Source organism: Bidens hawaiensis, unplaced genomic scaffold, assembly GCF_021521415.1.
Source record: "Bidens hawaiensis isolate Kalapana, Puna unplaced genomic scaffold, B.hawaiensis_p1.1 tig00025573_1, whole genome shotgun sequence".
Taxonomy (NCBI): Eukaryota; Viridiplantae; Streptophyta; class Magnoliopsida; order Asterales; family Asteraceae; genus Bidens; species Bidens hawaiensis.
In genome coordinates, this window is record NW_027494085.1 from 190,933 (window position 1) to 209,740 (window position 18,808).

Consider the following 18,808-nt stretch of genomic DNA (forward strand, 5'->3'; position numbering starts at 1 on the left):
GTTTTATGTATCTATCTTATTCTCGAATCCAATACTTTATTGATTTACGTGTTTATATTTTGTTGGCTCAATGCCACATTTAATTACCTTGTTATTCTCAACTCTAATGCTTTGTTTATTGCGAAGTTCATGGCTGCAAGATTTTTCATTATCCTGATTATTTCGTACTGCTCAAGAGTTTCACTCATTTCGTTATAAGTTTATTAAACATCATTTAAAGCTTCAACGATTTCATTTATTTGGACATAATATTTTCGCATATCCTTGATCTCAAGGATTTGTTTATACATTTTGTTAACCTTGATTTATATAGTTCATCGTTCTTGATTTCCAAGTTCTTATTTATTGTATATGTTTTTAAACCCACACAATGGGACGGATTTTTAAAACCGTTTTTATTAAAAATAATAATTAAATATATTTTTTAAAAATCATAATAAATCAAATAAAATTAATTATGAATTATATTTTACCATTTTCGCCTAAAAACTAACCTTTTGTTTTCCGTTTCGCAACAAACCGCTAATATTATAATATTATATTCACCATGCTCGCTAGTTTTTTTTTTACATTAAAATAAGAATTTTACCGTTAAAATCCATGTTCAACAAATAATATAATTCTCATGTTAGCTAAATAATATTTAAATAACATATATTTCGTTAAACCCTCAATATTAGTTTCTTTTAACTTTAATCCGTTGGCTTTAAAATTCGTTAGCTTGTAATTCGTTAACCATAATTCAATAGCATAATTACCTTTGAGATAAAATCCATGCCTTGTAAATTATCTTAACTTTCATATTAGTGTTTAAGTTATAATAATAAAATAAAATCAAACCGTTAAAATTATCGTTAAAGCCTAAAAATAATATTAAATTATCCATGCTTTAAAATAATAAAAGCTAATAAAATATTATATAATCCCAAAAGGTTAACTATTTAAACTTTTATAATCCCGTTAGTTAGTCGCTAAATTCTCGTATTTACTTTATTTTATTTATAGTTCGTGAGATTCAATTGCTTCGGTTCCGTTAGCACGCTTTCGCTTTTTATTTCAAATTGATCTTCAATTTCAATGTGAGTTTTTCACAACCCCCTTTTCAAATATTTTCATATTTTGGGGTAGTATATTTATTTATTACAAATTCAAGTATTATGATTTCGATTACAAACTACAATTCATTATATGCACTTGTGTGTTACTTGATTTTTTGCTCGAATTTACTTGCACATGGTAGCCTCAATAAGTATGATCATACGCCCCCTTTGCACTCAGGTCCGTTGTATCGAGTGGAAAAGGGCCTCATTATCCGAATACGTTGGTTGTTAACAACTGGAAAGGACCTTACTTGCGCGATTACCCGAGTACGTTGGTTGATACCAACTAGAAAGGACTTTACTTGCTTGTTTATAACTTGTCCATGAATTGTATGATTTTTATGTATTTATGTAAAACTGTGGGAACTCACCAACTATGTAGATAGTTGACATTGTTATATACATATGTTACAGGTACTATGATTAGAGGATGATACTTGGGAAAGACACTAGAGTTAGGCTATTTAAACAAATGGATAAAATGTTTAGTTGTATTTATATTTCCTTATATTCTTTGTTTGCAAACTTGTGTATATGATGTTTAAATCAATTAATAATAATATTGTCACTTAATAGTGTCACGTGTGTTTTGAACAATCTGTACGTCACACTCGGGCGTTTCCGCTTTAGCCGGGGTGTTATATTACAACATACCTTTACAATACAGGGTATGTATAACCACTTTTCTTACAATTATGCACACAGCCCCAAAAACGTTTAAACGAAAGGGGTTATAACTCACCTGGATCCTTTAGCATTCTATGTTAATTGTAATCCATTTCTTTAGTCGGGCACGACTCACTATTTAGCAAATACTTGCATTAGTTATCCACCTAACTAAGTTAAATAGAGCTAAATAATTTATCAAACTAACTTGACCTAGTTAATGATCACTAACTGGGCCAACCGTCAAGTATTTTGGCTAACTTTCAATTCGCAAGTCTAGCTAACACGGAATTCGCAAGTATCGCTAACTTGCAATTCGCAAGTCAGGTTATTCTCCTAATTTGCAAATCTGGTTATTATCCCAATTTGCAAATCAAGTAATTCTCTCAATTTGCAAATCAAGTTATTCTCTCAAATTGCAAATCAAGTTATTCTTCCAATTTGCAAATCAAGGCTCGGGACTTTATTAAATGTTTCATCCCAAACTATTGCCATAAGAAATTTCGGGCAAATCCAACTTTGTTTACCTTCCTTTCTACGAACCGAAGGCTACTCGTTTTACCCGAACCGAACCGATCGACTCTTTTATGGTAACTTTTGCGACGTCAAACACTTATTCCAACCCAATCTAACATCCAATCAGATTTAAAACTTAAACAAACAATCAAAACTGAAGGTCTGTTAAAAGAAGAAAAAGAATAGTTAAAAAATAGCTAAAATAAGAAACTTTATAATTTAGTAAAAAATGAGTAAAACACACATTTTGCTAATTATTATTAATGAAATATATTAAGAGGATTAAATATGAAATATTTATCTTATAAAATGTGAAATATTTATCTTATGAAATGTCCATTTGGTTTTATCACAATGTCAGTTACATCTAAATGGGTATAAAGACAAAAATATTCTTGACTTAATGTTAAAAATTAATGAGTTACTAAAATGAATGAAAATGATAAGATTTGGAAATCTCAATGGTAAAACTGCAAATTAATAATAATAATAATAATAATAAATAAAAACTATACTAAAATTATGTAATTGAACAAATCTATAGAATAAAAGTGAGACTTTAACCGGCTGGGCTAGCCCAGGCAAAGGATGGGAAGACACGGGGAGACCCGGGTTCGATCCCTGATGCCGACCGAATTTTCCCTGATGTATAAAACCTGTCGTGTCTTCGGACGGGGTGAGCAGGGGTTTTACCAGGAATGCCAAATGATCCTTAGATTCCAGCGTGGGTCCCGATAATGTCAACATAGTCTGGACCGAGGGTGATGGGGCCGCAAATACGATCGCGTTATCACTTAACTGAGAAAGTCGCCGTTCAAAAAAAAAAGTGAGACTTTACTCCTGAATTTTTTTCACAGTAGATAACTACAAAAAGGTTATTTGCAACTATCAACCATATTATATTAATCCACAGATGTGGAGAAGAAATTCTTGTGGATACTTCAGGAGAGAGACAAGGATTATATAATGCAAATTAAACCACAGAAAATATTGACTGAAATTCTATGACATCAATTAGGATCCTATGGATAGTCTACAGCTATACAATCCCTTATATCGTGGAGAAAATATCTCAACATGTACTCATCAATATCTCAAGAGACAACTAGCATGATATCATGTGCTCCTGTGACATTTAAGGGAAATTAATGTAAGAATATTGAATATAGGGTGAGTCTAAATAAGGTATGTCTCGTTCAAAAATGAAAAACAGAAATTAACAGCCTAATCACAAGATTGATTGACTTCCAAAATCAACAAGTTAGATTACTAAAATCTAATATTATTTACGGGTTTTTACATAAAAGAGGAAATAAATAAAGATTAATGTGTGTTCGTTGTGTGAACGTGACAGGAAAGAAAGCATATGATAAGCTTGTGTTTTTGGGTTTTAGTAGAATTAAGAATAATATTCGTTTCATATGAATATAATAACTAAAATATTATGTTAACTTTAAATTGAATGCCACCTAAGTAATGTACATAGTTATCACTCGTATAGTTACGAGAAAATAAAAAATACTACTACCAACCAACTAATTTTTATTTCAAATTATTTTCATTGCTACTAACTATTTTGTTGGAGTTAATTCTCTAACCCGAGTTATGTCGGAAAGGTGGGGCCGGTTTGAGCTAATAGATTAATCTCATTAGTTAATTAATTATTGTAATTAGAGAAAATTATCTATTTTACTTGTTAGATAACAAAACTTTTTATAAGTTTGTGTTCGTTCCTAATTATAATTGAACTTCTATATAAACTCAAAGAATTCATGTTAGGGTTATGAAGAATTGATCAAGTTTTGAGTTATTTTCTTAATTAATAAAATTGGTGAATTATGCCACATATTCTCTTTGTTAAATTCGTGTACAATTAATCGATTGTCAATTCTCCTCCCGTGACTATCAGTTATTATCTTTGTATATATATATATATAGCTTTCATTGCTAGCTGCGCGGTTTTGAAGACCTAAATAAATTAATGGCAAGCATATCTAATAGTATATTGTTTACTTTAAATTTTTGATCGCTACTGTACAACAACTTTGTGTTAAAAGTGTTTGATAGGTTTGTTGTTTTTTTATATCGATTATTTATCATATTGTAATTTCATTAATTACTCATAGACCATAGTACATGGGTCTCAAACAGTATAATGCAAGTATAACGTAAGGAACATCATCATGTAGTATAGAATGATATGATGTACATGTGGGCCGTAGGTAGTTGCTCTGGAATGATCCACGAAAAGCCCGAAATGTGAGTAAGTATGCTCAACGATCCAAGTGGTAAAGTGAGATGGCCCGAACTACGAGGAATTTAAAAAATGGATAAGAGCCTGTTGGGCCGAGTGCATAAACTGTACTGTAGTGAATCGAATTTTTAAGTCAGACATGGTCTTTATACCCCGTGGGTTACGACTGGATTGTGACAGCTGGCCCATAGCCCAGCTGAGCAGATCCGGTAGAAGTCGAATCATGAGGACCGAATGAAAAAGGCACGATCCTAGACACCCGAATTTGATACCAAATTAAATCACCAAAATCCGTCAGTGTTCATAAATAAAGGAGTTGTCATTTTAGCCGACACATTCCCAAGTTGGTCATCGTAGAGTAAGGGGCTGTTTGTATTTTCATAAAAGGTTTTCAGGAGCTCTTTTGTCTGCACCGCGCAGATCACGCGCAGACGTTTATGTTTGCAGAGCGTTTGTTTTTGGGAGGAGATTTCATTACTACAAACCCTAACCCCTCTACCCCACAACTCTCCTCTTCATCCCTCTCCTCCACAACTCTCCTCCACCCTTTCCGTTGTCCACTCAGCCCTCCGTCGGCCTCCCCACCACCACCGACGCCCCCTCGCCAGTAGGATTTGAAAGGTGTGAATCCATGGGATTAAGGGGAGTGTGCAGGTCGGAGCTTTGGCTAATCGGTTTTTACTGGAGGATGGCCATTGGATGGGCAGGTAGGTGGAGGATTCCATGTATTATTGTCGGGTTAGGGATATTCATATTGATTTTGATTTTTTTTTTTTTTGAACAGATTCATATGAATACTGATTTGAATTTTGAAGTCAAGTGTTTTAAATTTAATAATATTTGATTTTAAATGATGTGGTTGTGAATAAATATTATGCCTTGGATTAATCATATTAATTGTAATTTTTATATATAATGAGTGTTGTTTGTTTAGGTATTAGTTTTTTGTTGTAGAAAGTTTATAAAAAGTTTAGACATAATAAAAGTTTATAGAAAATTTAGGTATAATGAATGTTGTTTAGCAGTTTGCAGACATTAAAAAACAAAAGTCTTCTTACAGACTATATAGGTTTGGTCTTCCTCTTCTTCTACAAATGCCTATAGATGTGATCCGCAGACTGTAGACATTTTACCTCTGAAAAAACAAACAGCACCTAAGATACCCAAAATGAGAAATAGCAGGTGAAAGAGAGACCCATTGAAACCGAAATTAAGATTCATCGGAGCTTAGTGAAAGAAAGGAGATTCTAAACAGGGTCACTATCACCATATCCTCTACTCTAGAACTCCTTGTTTTACCTAGGTTAGGCCTCCATTTGGGTCTTTACAATCAATGCTTCCATTCCAACCTCGACTTCAAATACAACGATACCGTCATCAAGATCAAACTCATATACATGCTATAAAAATACTCCATAACCCGACCAGCATCACCACTCCAGATTGCACTACTGTTGGTTAAAGCTTTGATGGAGAGGGACATGAGACGAGTATTTAAAGACCAGATACATAATACCCTTCCAATTTATCTAAAATAAAACTCTTCACTTGCTCACTATAGCTGTTAACTAAACTCATTACTAGAAAACAAAACATATCAATTAAATAACCAAGACCCATTTCTAATCTGACACACTTAGATAAACAAATAAGCTAAAAACCTAACCACCTGACTTCATCTCATCAGGATTATTCCAACACAACCATCGTACTCATCCAACATTACTTGTTCAACAACCATATGCATGCCTTTTGAAAGCGAGAAACTATGTTGTAAGTTTTAAGCCGAAAACACAAAAAAGCCATTGAAAGTAGCATATGATTTTACACATGCATGTTTGTTTTATATCAAGAGATAACACATGAACCATCAGCAACAAACAGGTTGAGCATAAATGTACATAATATCAATCAACAATAATAATAAAACAAACCCAGATTTTCTAAGGGTTATTATTGTTGTTATTATTATCACCAAACGCAGATGATGAAGTAAAGAAACTAAGGTAAGGTGTGCTGCTGGAGAGGCAATGCTCCTAGGGCTTGGCGCTCCGCTTTCTCCCTCTCCACCTGTAGATGCAAAAAACAAAAAAACAAGAAAAATGTCTCAAACATAATCGTGTTTATCAACTTATTTATATTACTTCTCTCAGTTCTAGATAAAATACCAAATAAAAAAAAGTAGCCCATCAAAATATATAAATACATAGAAACCTAAGCATGCTTATAAGCAAACAATTCATAATTTCTTCACCGTGTTGGTTGTTACATATCAGTCATCTATCTCATACAAACCCTAGGTTTCTATATAAAATTAAAAAAAAAGAGATTGTGTAAAAAAAATAGATTTTGTAAAAAATAAAAATAGATTTTTGAAGAAAAATGGATTTTTATAAAAGATAAAAAGAATTTATATGAAAACATTTCTTGCAAGTTACAAACTTTCAATAATCACTTACCCATAATAAGACAAATATAAGCTTTTTATATGGCTTAATATAAAGATAACCTCTATGCGCAACCTACAGAAGCATAAAATCTCTATAACACACTAAATTTACAACGAACAGAGCTATAGGTACAATGAATAAAACTCAAAAAATAAAGCAAATATGAATAGAAAATTAAAAAAATGTTTAGTGTTAACCAAGGTTTAAAAAGGCGAAAACGAGCCTGAGGCGTTTTATGTTAAGACCCTCGAGGTGTAAGTCTCGAGGGAGACTGAGGCGTAAGCCTTGAAACCTAATTAAAAATATATATATAATCTATAAAAATCAAACTTTAACATTAAAAAATTAAAAATATATATATAATCTATACAAATAATGTTATAAAGTTTTATGTTAAAACTTATAAGTATAAACTAGTGAAGATAGACGGGTTAAATGTTAAGGTACACAAACTAATTTTACACTTTTTATGTAAAAGTTTACGGCTTTTAGGGACTAAATGTTGAACTGCTGAAAGATAGAGGGTTAAATATTAAAATCCCAATACTTTATTAAACCTAAAAGACTAACACGCTTCTTCACACGGCCAATATTTCTTCTACTTCCTGCAGCCACTCTTCTTAATTTCCGGTAGGTTTACGGCATGTTTCTGGAGCCGGAAGTAGCCGTCGGAAGTCAAGAAGTTCGTTGTAACTCCATTAATACCGTAATCAACAAAAAAAGTCCAAAAAATAGAAAAATTGGCACATTTTACAACTTCTAGTGAGGCTTAAGCCTCACCGCCTCACCTCGACACCTCGACACCTTGGACCGCCTCACAAAGGTTGAGGCTCAGGTTTCAGCATACCCTCATGAGGCTAAGCCTCTAATGCGTTTTTCAACCAAAACTACCGAGGCGTAAGCCTCGAGGGGCGCCTCGGAACCCCTTTTTAAACCATGGTGTTAACTTTGACAAACAAGTATAGCATAAAATATGAAAATATAATTCAGTTAAAAGACAGAATAAAAGTAATAAAGAGTAATAAATAGAGAAAAAGCTATAGTGCCAACTTTGATAAAAACTATATCATAAAACATGAATATGTTATTCAGTTAGAAGCAAGAATAAAAGTAATAACTGTAATAAGTAGTTCGTGTAGTACACAAAAGCAACAAACCATGCGCCTAGGCGCACTTTTTGAGACCAGGGCCACTCGTGATCTATCTGAGTTAAACACAAGCCTACACGGTTTCAGCTTTTACTTGAAGCTCAATTAAAAAAATTCAAGCCTCGTATGGAAATGAACTTAAACCCTAAATGAGTAATATAGCAAATATACCATACATAAAGTTTTTAATAAAAAATCAAATAAATATTACTGTTATTCATAAATATATGTTTTATACACACACACACATATACACAAACATAAAATAAATAACTACACTCTAGGGTAAGTATGTGTCCAAGGGGGGATTTTCCACTTTATAACTATTAGTAGAAAAAAAAGTAAACTAGTTTTGGGCTTCTATCAAATGCGGAAGAAATTCCATGTGGCAAAAGCAACCCAATGAACTTCCTAAGAGCCTTCCAAGTAGGATGTGGAAAATAACCATAAACAAGTAATCTTTAATATAAACCATAAACCGTTGCTCAAAAAATATAGGACACGATTTTATAATAATGTATCACTCAAGTGTGTCTCCTATCTAATGCAGTATAGTTCTTCGCAATGGTGCACAAGCTTACCTAAGGCTTATGTCACTTAATAGATTCATTTCCATAAGCATTTCAAAAAATTGGCACTAACTAGTTTTCACGAGCCATCTTGACTGGTTTAACCTCTTAACTAAAGGATGAAGGACCTTATGATGTCTTAGAAAGTTATAAGACATGTAACTCCCATCATACTTGTATAGGCCCTAATTTTACATCATGTAGAATCCATCCTTCAATCAATAAAATGTCATTTAGCTAGACAATTCAAATTCTAACCTTTTTAGTCCTAACTTTGCTTGACAATTCATATGCTTAGCTTTTTTTAGTCCCTTAAAACTTACAGTCTTCTCTAGCATTGTGCAAACTTTTGTTCCTTCGCACCCAACTAAGCTATGTCCATTATTGTTGTCCTCTCCATTCAATTTAAATTACGACAAAAAAAATATTTTAAGCCTGCCTATAAAAATCGCCTATTCCAAAACAATTGCCATGTACGCCCAAAAGTTCTATAGCATAGTTACTAACTAGCTTAAGAAGTTTAAATAAAACCATGTCAATAATACGTACAAGTGCATTTACTAAGACGTTATTTAAATATCATGACTAATTCCAAGACTACTGAGGTGGGGAAGAGATGCGTTGCCAAAAGTGATGTTTAGATCAAAGAGAAAGTGAGCAGTGAGCGATAGCATTGTCAATGGTGGGGAGCGAATCATCTTGCAGAAAACTGAGAAAAAAATTAATGTCCGTATCTTGCATAGTTCTATTGCATCAGATGCAGCAATTGCTTCTCTGCTAAATTAATGTTTGTGGCTTCTTTGGAGGAAGAAAACTATCACCCAATTTGATTTGTAAGTAATTGATGTAGGAACACATAAAGAATTCTAAATAAGAATTAAGAGAAAGTGCGCGTAAGCTGTATTTGAGGAAAGTCAACGATAGTATCTATATCTTCAACTGGAATAACATAGTGGAGTAGGTTCCAAACTTATTTAAAGATACATTATACAAAAATTAAATTATGATAGTAAAAGACCTTTGGAGATAGTGATCCCCTACTCAACAATGCTCTTAAAATTAAAGATCCTAAAAGCCTAAAACTCTACTGGATTGTTCTCATATGTTTATTTAGAGTTCTTTTACGTGTTTAGACCTCAATTCCACTAATCCACTCTTTGTGTACACTCTTACGAATCAAAACTGATCACAATTATTATAAACCACGCCACTGATAGTGCCTGTAAAAACAATGTCATAAGGGTCTTCCCTGTTGCTCCCCTTTTCTTTGATCCATATAGTACTTTCTACAATGGTTGTCTCCCCTAGCATTGTAGTCTAGAAATTAGTCAAGATACTTAATTAGGGTTTTAAAAAAGGTGCTGAAAAATGCACGGGTATGCTTTATTGAGACGATGGTATAATGTAAATCCCTTAACCTAGGGAGCAACTACATGTCCACAATAAAATCTTAGTTCCCAATCTTTAGCTTCCGGTACTAATCTTAGTCTTAAGGGTCCTTTATCGTCCACAAAGTTAAGATTTCGTTCAAATGCATTCTTTTAATGCCTTAAAAACCATGACAGTCTTAACGTTTATTTATTCGGATTACCACTTTAGCTGCTCAATTGCCAATATTTGTTGTTCGATCATTGTTGATACAAAACTAAATTCGATCAATTTAGTTTGTTTGAGTCACCGTCGAGTTACTTAAGAGTTTCAAGAAATTGTGTTCTAATCAGTCGTGATACCTCCTAACCAGTGAAGCTTCATGGGTGCTTAAGCCTAGTAAAACAACTAGAGCATCAAACTCTAGAGCAAGTGATGATAGATCTCAAGAAATAAAAAATGATAAAAAATGATTTAGCAGGGGTTTCCCCTCTGGTGGGCTTAGGGAGTAGTGGTTTCACAGCCGGTCAAGCTGCTTTGAAAGCTGCTTCAGGGAAGGTGACCAAACATGAGAAGGCGTGTCTTGACAACCAACATGTGTTTATGCTTTTGACACTTTTGGTTTCCTCGCACCTGAAGCTGTGTAGCTATTTACCTGTGTTCAACGGGTCATGCATAGTAATGTTATGACTCCAAGATCCGCAAATGTAGTTTTTAAAAGATTAGGTTTTGCAATTCAAAACGGGGTAGCGGCACAGCTTGTTGCCCGCTTGCCTTCTGTTTCGATGTAATTTAATATACATGTTGGTTTTTTAACTGAAAAAACTATAAAAGAGTAAATATGATAACAATAAGTTTGAGGATATTAGAATGTGTGGTTAGTAGTCATGAGGGAAATCAAAGCGTGCCCAATTATGAGAATATTTTCTATCAATTGAACTATCGCCATCATTTTAAAGTTTAACTAATGTTTTTATGTGAAAGTATGTTTCAAAAGTATTTTTATGAAAACAATGTATAACAAGTAAATTTTATTGTTGAAGTATGTCTTATAAGTATATTTTCATTTTGGGCATTCTAAAATCAAAATGTTGCTGTGTTTAGTGCCTTGAATAAATGGAACACCTGCCTGTGCTTTTCAAAACTACGTGCATTATAGGCTTTATTAGCCAAAAACACGTGCCTGTGCTTTTCAAAACTACGTGCATTATAGGCTTTATAAGCCAAAAACATTATTAAACCTAATAAATATGAAGTAGGATAACTCTAATCACTGCTAGTTCACCGATAAAAATTGGTTACACCAAATAACCTTATTAAAAACACTAGATAATCTATTGATCAAAGCACTTAATAAGCTAGTAGTAAAAAAAACTTCGTATAAAGCCCTTTAATTTCAAACTAGTTACCTAACCTTATAACAAGAGAAGAGCATCAAAGCATGTATCATGATGTTTTTTATCCTTAGGCTTTACAAATTAAGCATTAATCAGTTTAGTGCAATAATAATAATAATAATAATAATAATCATCATAATAATAATAAAATAGTATGGTAATAACTTGGTTTTAAAAAGCGTTTGGCGCACCGGATCAAGGTCTTAAACCATGATGCAAATTTGTTATATGTATTGACATTAATAAACAAACATAGTTATCAAATGCGCTCGGCGCACTCAAGGCGCTTAGGCTCTGTCTGGGGCCTAGGCGCAAAAAAAGCGAGGGCCTGAGAGAAAAAAAAAGCGCACTCAACAAATATATATATGTATATTCCAAAGAATAAAGTGCCAAAATCATCTCTAATGTTTAATCAATTATGCGACTTTCGTCCAAAGAGTTTTCTTTTTGCAACTGGACCATTGACGTTTTACATTTCTTGCCAATCACGTCCAAATCACTAACTCTGTTAGTTTTCATCGTTTAGTCAAGGGTATAGCCGACTTTTCACTAAAATATGAAGGGGCATTTTGGCCTTTTTACAAAAACATAAATTATTGTTAAAAAGAAATTTTATATGTAATAACAATAATAAATATAATTAGATTTAACCCCCACCCAAACTCTTTCTTCCCCAAAATCAGACTCTGTCAGAGATGGCCAGTCCAGCACCTACCACCACTTGATGCATTTCGCCGCCGACAACCTCCACCACTAGATGTCATGTAATCTTCCACCAACGTCAAATCCATCCACCCAACAACCTACATATCGTTGGCCACCTGCAAAAACCGACATCAAACAAAAAAAACCCAGAATACCCTCAAAGTTTCATCAACTTCGCTGCAACCAACCACCATTGCTGCAGCGGTGGTGCACCACCACCGCTGCCGATGAAGGCCACCTTAACCTAATCGAGGAACACGACGCTGAACCAACGATATTCCTTCTCTCGTTGGCCGGTTACTCCATTGTGAGATTTCCAGTCACCACCTCAACTTCCAATTCCGTACAACAGGTTCACCGGAAAGTTTCAAACCATGGCAGTAGAGGTGGTCAAAAAAACCGGTTCGGGAACCGGTTTGCCGGTTTAAACCGGAAACCGGTTTTTGTAAAAACCGGTTTTTTAAAAACCGGTTTGACCGGTTTACAAACCGGCTGTTTGTACTTCGGTTACAACTTTTAGATCCAAAACCGGTTTTCAAACCGGTTAATGAAAAAACCGGTTTTTTTTTAATAACCGGTTTTTATAAACCGGTTAACCGGTTTATAAAAAAACCGGTTTTTACCGTTGGAAAAAAACCGGTTAACCGGTTTCTTTATAACCGGTTAACCGGTTAAAAACCGGTTTAGACCGTTGTATAACGGCTATATAGCCGTTTTTTTTTGACCGTTTTTTTTTTTTTTTTACCATTTTACCCCCACAAACATCTATATATAGTTTAGGTTGGGTATTGGTTACATCACACTCGATTATACAACTCCAAACGCTCTAAACGTTTATTTCATACGCGATTATTTTGTTATCTCACGCTCAATTATACCACATTACCACTCCATACGCTCTTATTTCGTAGTCGATTATCATGGCCTCCCAAAGTGCTGCTTCATCCGTCAACATGGGTGCCTCGAACACGGGAGAAACGGTCGTTCGGGTCATCCCCACGAAACGAAACCAAGATGTTTGGCAACATTTCGACCTATGCGAAATGTCTAACGGTAGCCAAAAAGCTCGATGCAAACATTGTTTGAAGTTTTATGGCAAAGATGCAAACTCCACTTTAAAAGCGCATGTACAAAGGCCCTTTTGCAAGGCCTTGAAGAACGAATCGGGAAGTAGTTCGCAGCCGGAGATGACGAATCAAGGAGCGGTGTTTACGTACGACCTTGAAGCGGTACGTCAAAAGTTTTCAAACTTTGTGATTCAACAAACACTTCCTTTCAACCACTTCGACAACCCTCAATTCACGGAGATGATGCAAAAGTATGTTCAACCACGCTACCAACACGTAAGTCGTTCGACCCTTAGAAGAGATTGTCTTAAAGTATGGAAAAACGCTAAATCCGAACTAATTTCATACTTTTCAAACTTACAAACTGGTGTAAACTTAACAACGGATGTGTGGTCGGTACCTAATGGTTCGCCCGACTCATACATTTGTGTGACGGCTCATTGGGTTGACCCCGAGTCGTGGCAAATGATGAAACGAACCGTTGCGTTTCAATTGTTTGATTACCCGCACACGGGTAGAAATATTTTTAAACTCTTGGATAAAGTCATTCGACAATACAAGATTGAACATAAAATCTTATAAATTTCGATTGATAACGCTTCCAACAATACGGCCGCGGTTGGCCATTTAAAATTAAAGTATAAACCTATTTGTGATGGAGCGTTTTTTCATAGTCGATGCATTGCACATATTATCAACTTGGCCGTGCAAGATGGGTTAAACGTGATCGAAACGCAAAGAAACAATTTTAAAAGAATGTTACGAGATGTTTTCAGCAACAATAAAACATTTTCAAGATACAAAAAATTTTGTGTAGAAGCTAATTGTCAATGGTTGGGGCCAAATTGGGATTGTCCAACAAGATGGAACTCGACTTGTGATATGTTTGAGAAAGCCATCCAACAAAAAGAATCATTAATTGCATTTCATCAAATTTTGTCAAGTAGGGGTAAATGTGCACCGTACGATCCTAGAAACTGGTTATTGATTGAGATCGTTACGGAGGTCCTTCAAATTTTTAAATCTTGCACAACTAGTTTATCCGGGGTTTACTATCCAACAAGCCCCATTGCTTTACCAAAAATTGCTGTCATGTGCACAAAGTTGAGTGAACTTCATTGTAGGGGTGCACCTTATTTTGATATGGGTGTAAAAATGAAAGAAAAATTTAGAAAATATTTTCAAGAACTACCCGTTGTTTTGACATGTGCTGCTGCGTTAAACCCTTGCATCAATGTTGGTGGTGTTGAAGCTTTAATAGAAGAAATTTGTGATGAGCTAGAGTTAAACGACGATCAAACCCCCTATTATAGCCAAACTTTAAAGAATGCTTTCAACACCACCTTGTCAAATATGTATGATGTTTACCTTACAAAATACGGGTCGTCTTCCCAAATTCATGACTCGTTAAGAGCTGTTGCCCAATCCCAATCCCAAACCGACCTTGAAATGGGGATGTACTACATGATTTGGGAAGACGCCGGTAAACGTCAAAAGGTAAACACCCCAAGCAGTGAACTTGGAAGGTATGGTGGTACCAACTTTGTGAAACACATGACTCCGGATGAATTTAGAAGTCTTGATTTGCTGGCTTGGTGGAGAGGTAAGGAGGATGAGTTTCCGATCCTCGCCGCCATGGCCAAAGATTTACTAACGGTCCAAGCTTCCACGGTAGCTTCGGAGTCTGTTTTTTCTGTTTCTGGCAGGGTTATATCGATTAGGAGGACTCGACTCACTCCACCAGCTGTAGAGATGTCGATTTGCTACAAGGATTACTTGGACTCTTTAGATAGGGCACAACATCAACGCTCACTCGAGGGGGAAATGGAGTATGAGGCGGGCTTGTATGAAGACGATGTCAATCAAGGACACACTCAACCAATGACCGATGAAGAAGCCGCGTACGACGATTACCTAAGGAATAGCTCGGGATCGGGTAGCGAAGAAAATTAGTTAAAGAAACAGCAAACATGGAGGCAAATAATGAGTAAGAAACAGCAAGTTGTTCATGTAATCGTGTCTAAGCATTCTTTAATGTTTGTATTTTTGAGTTACGAATATGCGATAACGATTTAATGTTTGTATTTTTAATATAAAAAAACTATAAATGAAAGTTATGTGTTTTTAATCTTCCAAGCAAAGAACCCTAACAACGAAAGCAAAGAATGGCTTCGGTCTTCCAAACTAAACCCTAAACCCAAAAAAAAAAAAAAAAAAAAAAAAAAAAAAAAACCGGTTAACCTAAAAACCGGTTATTAAAAAACCGGTTAATAAAAAAACCGGTTTATTAACCGGTTCTAACCGGTTTCTAAACCGGTCCTAACCGGTTAGGGTTTTCAGATACAAAAACCGGTTATTAACCGGTCCGGTTATTAACCGAACCGGTTTTTTTCCGGGCCAAAAAAAACCGGTCCGATTAATAACCGAACCGGTTTTTTTAAAAAAACCGATTTGTGCACCTCTACATGGCAGTAACAAATCTTATACAAGAGGAGGTGAGAATCCGGTAGCAAATCAAAATGGTCAACGGGTTCCTCCGCGTACGGTAGCTCATGGTAGATTGCAGAGGTGGGGACAAAGGGTAATTGGGATTCGGGGTTTGTAGTTTTGTGATTAACGTGGATAAGCATGCTTTTTTTACTTAATTTAATGGAGTGATTTAAAACATAAAGAAAGTAAAAGGACTGTTTTACCTTTGACTTAACAATGAAAAATAACGGAGTTAGCTGTTTGGATGTATTTGGCAAGAAGTGGGAAACGTCAATGGTCTAGTTACAGAAAAAAACCTTTTTGGACGAAAATCGCATAATTGATCAAACTTCAAGCACGATTTTGGCACTTTACTCTATTCCAAAACTTGAATCATATAAAATATAAAATACTAAAAGTTCAAAACCCCAAAATTATCCATCAAAAAGGTGAACTAAAGTAACAAAACTAACATGTTTACGCAATCAGTTAACTAAATTAACTGATACATCATCATTAAAGCCACATACATCAACAAAGCAGACAGTTAAACTAGAAAACAAATTAGCATATTTATAGTTTATACACCAACAAGGCTTTTATATCAGTTGCATCATCATTAAAAAAGATAGCCCATGACTTATCAACAACAAACTAAATTAAATTAAAGTTTAAAAAACATGAACATCTTCAATTATTCATAAAAGCATTTATTCATAGTTAATAAAAAACATGCATCTTCAATTATTGGATGATGAATTCTCAATGCTTATCTGATAATAAAAAAATATTGTAAAAGTAGAGAGTAGAAGACGCTCTTCGTTTAGTGTAAGTTTTTTATCTGTAAGTTAAGTGATAAATCAAAAGAAATTAACCAAATCCTATTTGTTAGGTAATTTTTATCTGTAAGTTAAGTGACAAATCAAGCCAATGTAAACAAAATCAAAAACCCAAATTTGCTCCTAGAAATACGCCTTAACCATTAAAAGCGGGAGACTGTCGATTTGCCTGAAAATTGCGCCTAGGCGCAAGAGGCAATCGCTTTTAACAACTATGTCAACAATACATATGGTATAATATAAAATAAAAATAAAATACGTACTACCTAAAAAGCTTCTGATGCACAAAACCTCCCCCCATGTGAAAAGCACACCTCGCTAACTTTTTAAAATCAAGCTCTCCTTAATGAGTTCTTATGAGTGCATTACACAAAAGTTCTAATTTAGCTAGCAAATCCAATAATTTTGAAAAGAGAAATGGCATATTGTTAGGTGTTTGAATTTGATGCTTAGCCTATTGTTCATAAAGATCCAACTTAAAAGGGGCAATCTTGAACTAAATGCTAGCAATCATTTCATTTCAGTCTCTTGTAAGTAAAATCTAAAAATGATAAATGCTTGCTTTAATAAGCAGCAGCATAATAAAGAACTAAAATAGTTACCAGGGCTAGCATGTCACTAAGATAACTCCTGAAAGGAGTCTGTTGAGCCTGAAACAATAAGAAAGAAAACACATGAAAACGTTTTCCTATTCATTCAAATAATATATATAAATCAACCTGAAGATCCTTGGGAAGGTACTCGTGTTTCATGGAGAGATCCATGGCGCGTAAGAGGCGCTGGTTTCTAGCGTCGACGACCTCACGAGGCAACCGAGCCAACGCTTCCTTGATATCCAGAGACTCCATCGGATCGAACAAATCGTCATATCGCAAACCTTTTTTTTAAACAAAAGAAAAATACATCAACAAATATACAAAAATTATTACTTAAACAAAGAATGAATGACGGACCAGTTTGTCTTGGGATCTAAGATCGCTTTCACCACTTTAGACGCCATTCAATTCAATTATCAGATCTTTCTTTCTAGGCTAGGTTGTGTGACTTGTGAGATTGATAGGTAGAAATGGAACTTCGTCCAGGCCCAAACGTTATAGCCCTAGCCCAACCTCCTAGTATAATACCTAGCATTTTAATTCTTATAATGTTTTGAAAACCATTTTTTACTCATACAGTCAAACAAGGCTGGACTTAAAAATAATACAATCAGTTGTACTGGTAGGTTCAATCAAGCTCTTACTACTAACTTCCTTGCTTCTATTCACATAGCATCAACCACACACCTTGGACAAGTAACAGATCACCAAATCATTCCGATTTAAGTACACCTGAAAAGCAGTTTAAAACGGCTCAACTACTAGAGTTGGTGAGTTTCACGAGTTTCATGAAAACAGTTATGAATATTCACAAGTTAACACTTGTAATCATAATATAAGTATGTATGTATGTAAATGATGTAATTATGCTAAGCTACAGTGAAGCCTTGACTGTATGTGCTGCGTGCATCCATTTCCCACGCTCAACCAACCACTGTGGCTCCCCTTCCACCCACAACATGCCCCAGTAGCTATGTCTAACACTACATAGCCTGTTTGTATAAATATGGTCATGTGCAAACGGCGCTATGTGACAGGACAACCAGGCCGATTCTGTTTGGGTTTGTCAAACCAATAGTACTATTCACAAGCCACCGGCTCGAAGTTAATCACTGTGATCGTGGGGACTTTCGTGTGTTAGCACCTAGATAATTCACATCAATACATGTTTAAGGTATGTATATGTAATCAAACATGCTTTTCACCCCAAAAGTTCGTAAAACTGTTTAAAGAGTGGGGTCATGAAACTCACTGTTTAGTAGATAATCAGAAGCACGTCGGTTCGAGGTTTGTGTAACTTGAAATCGAGGTTTCCTATAATCAATATTATAATAATATTAATGTTTTAATATTATTATAATCTCAATACTAAACTGGGCTGTATAACTAATCTGGGTATAGCTGGAACGGCCAGAAAGTGACAATAGGATTAGGTTGTGATGTTGTTCAATGTCTAATACTTAAAACCGAACTTGGCTCAGATTCCCGTTTTCCCAGCTGGGCCAAGTTATTCGTTTACGCGTTCATAAAACAGTTATGGGAAAATAAGCTTGGGTAAATGTACTGGTTAATAAAATGATTAAGTTATATAGAAGGATCACATACTGGGGTCCCGGATTAGCCACGGGCCCGTTTCCGTTTATTCAGTTTGATTTAAGAAGAAA

The 18,808-nt window shown here is 34.8% G+C and overlaps 1 protein-coding gene across 1 annotated transcript; it reads right to left on the reverse strand.

Moving 5' to 3' along the window:
• Positions 1-6,338: 6,338 nt before the first annotated feature.
• On the reverse strand, positions 6,339-17,429 carry LOC143571775 (cytochrome b-c1 complex subunit 7-1, mitochondrial-like). Its single transcript, XM_077057112.1, has 3 exons — positions 17,268-17,429; positions 17,151-17,198; positions 6,339-6,606 (listed from the first exon to the last, which is right to left on the reverse strand). Exons 1-3 carry the CDS (start codon positions 17,394-17,396, stop codon positions 6,538-6,540), a joined length of 246 nt encoding a protein of 81 aa, XP_076913227.1. The 5' UTR covers positions 17,397-17,429; the 3' UTR covers positions 6,339-6,537.
• Between the last annotated feature and the right edge of the window lie 1,379 nt (positions 17,430-18,808).

What these genes read in the sequence shown, in the direction of transcription:
- LOC143571775 (XM_077057112.1), bottom strand. Translation starts at nt 17,396, where the DNA reads ATGGAGTCTCTGGATATCAAGGAAGCGTTGGCTCGGTTGCCTCGTGAG. An exon ending in ACCTTCCCAAGGATCTTCAG is followed by an intron (nt 17,199 to 17,267) that starts GTTGATTTATAT and finishes TTATTGTTTCAG; the next exon opens with GCTCAACAGACTCCTTTCAG. An exon ending in TTAGTGACATGCTAGCCCTG is followed by an intron (nt 6,607 to 17,150) that starts GTAACTATTTTA and finishes TTGCATCTACAG; the next exon opens with GTGGAGAGGGAGAAAGCGGA.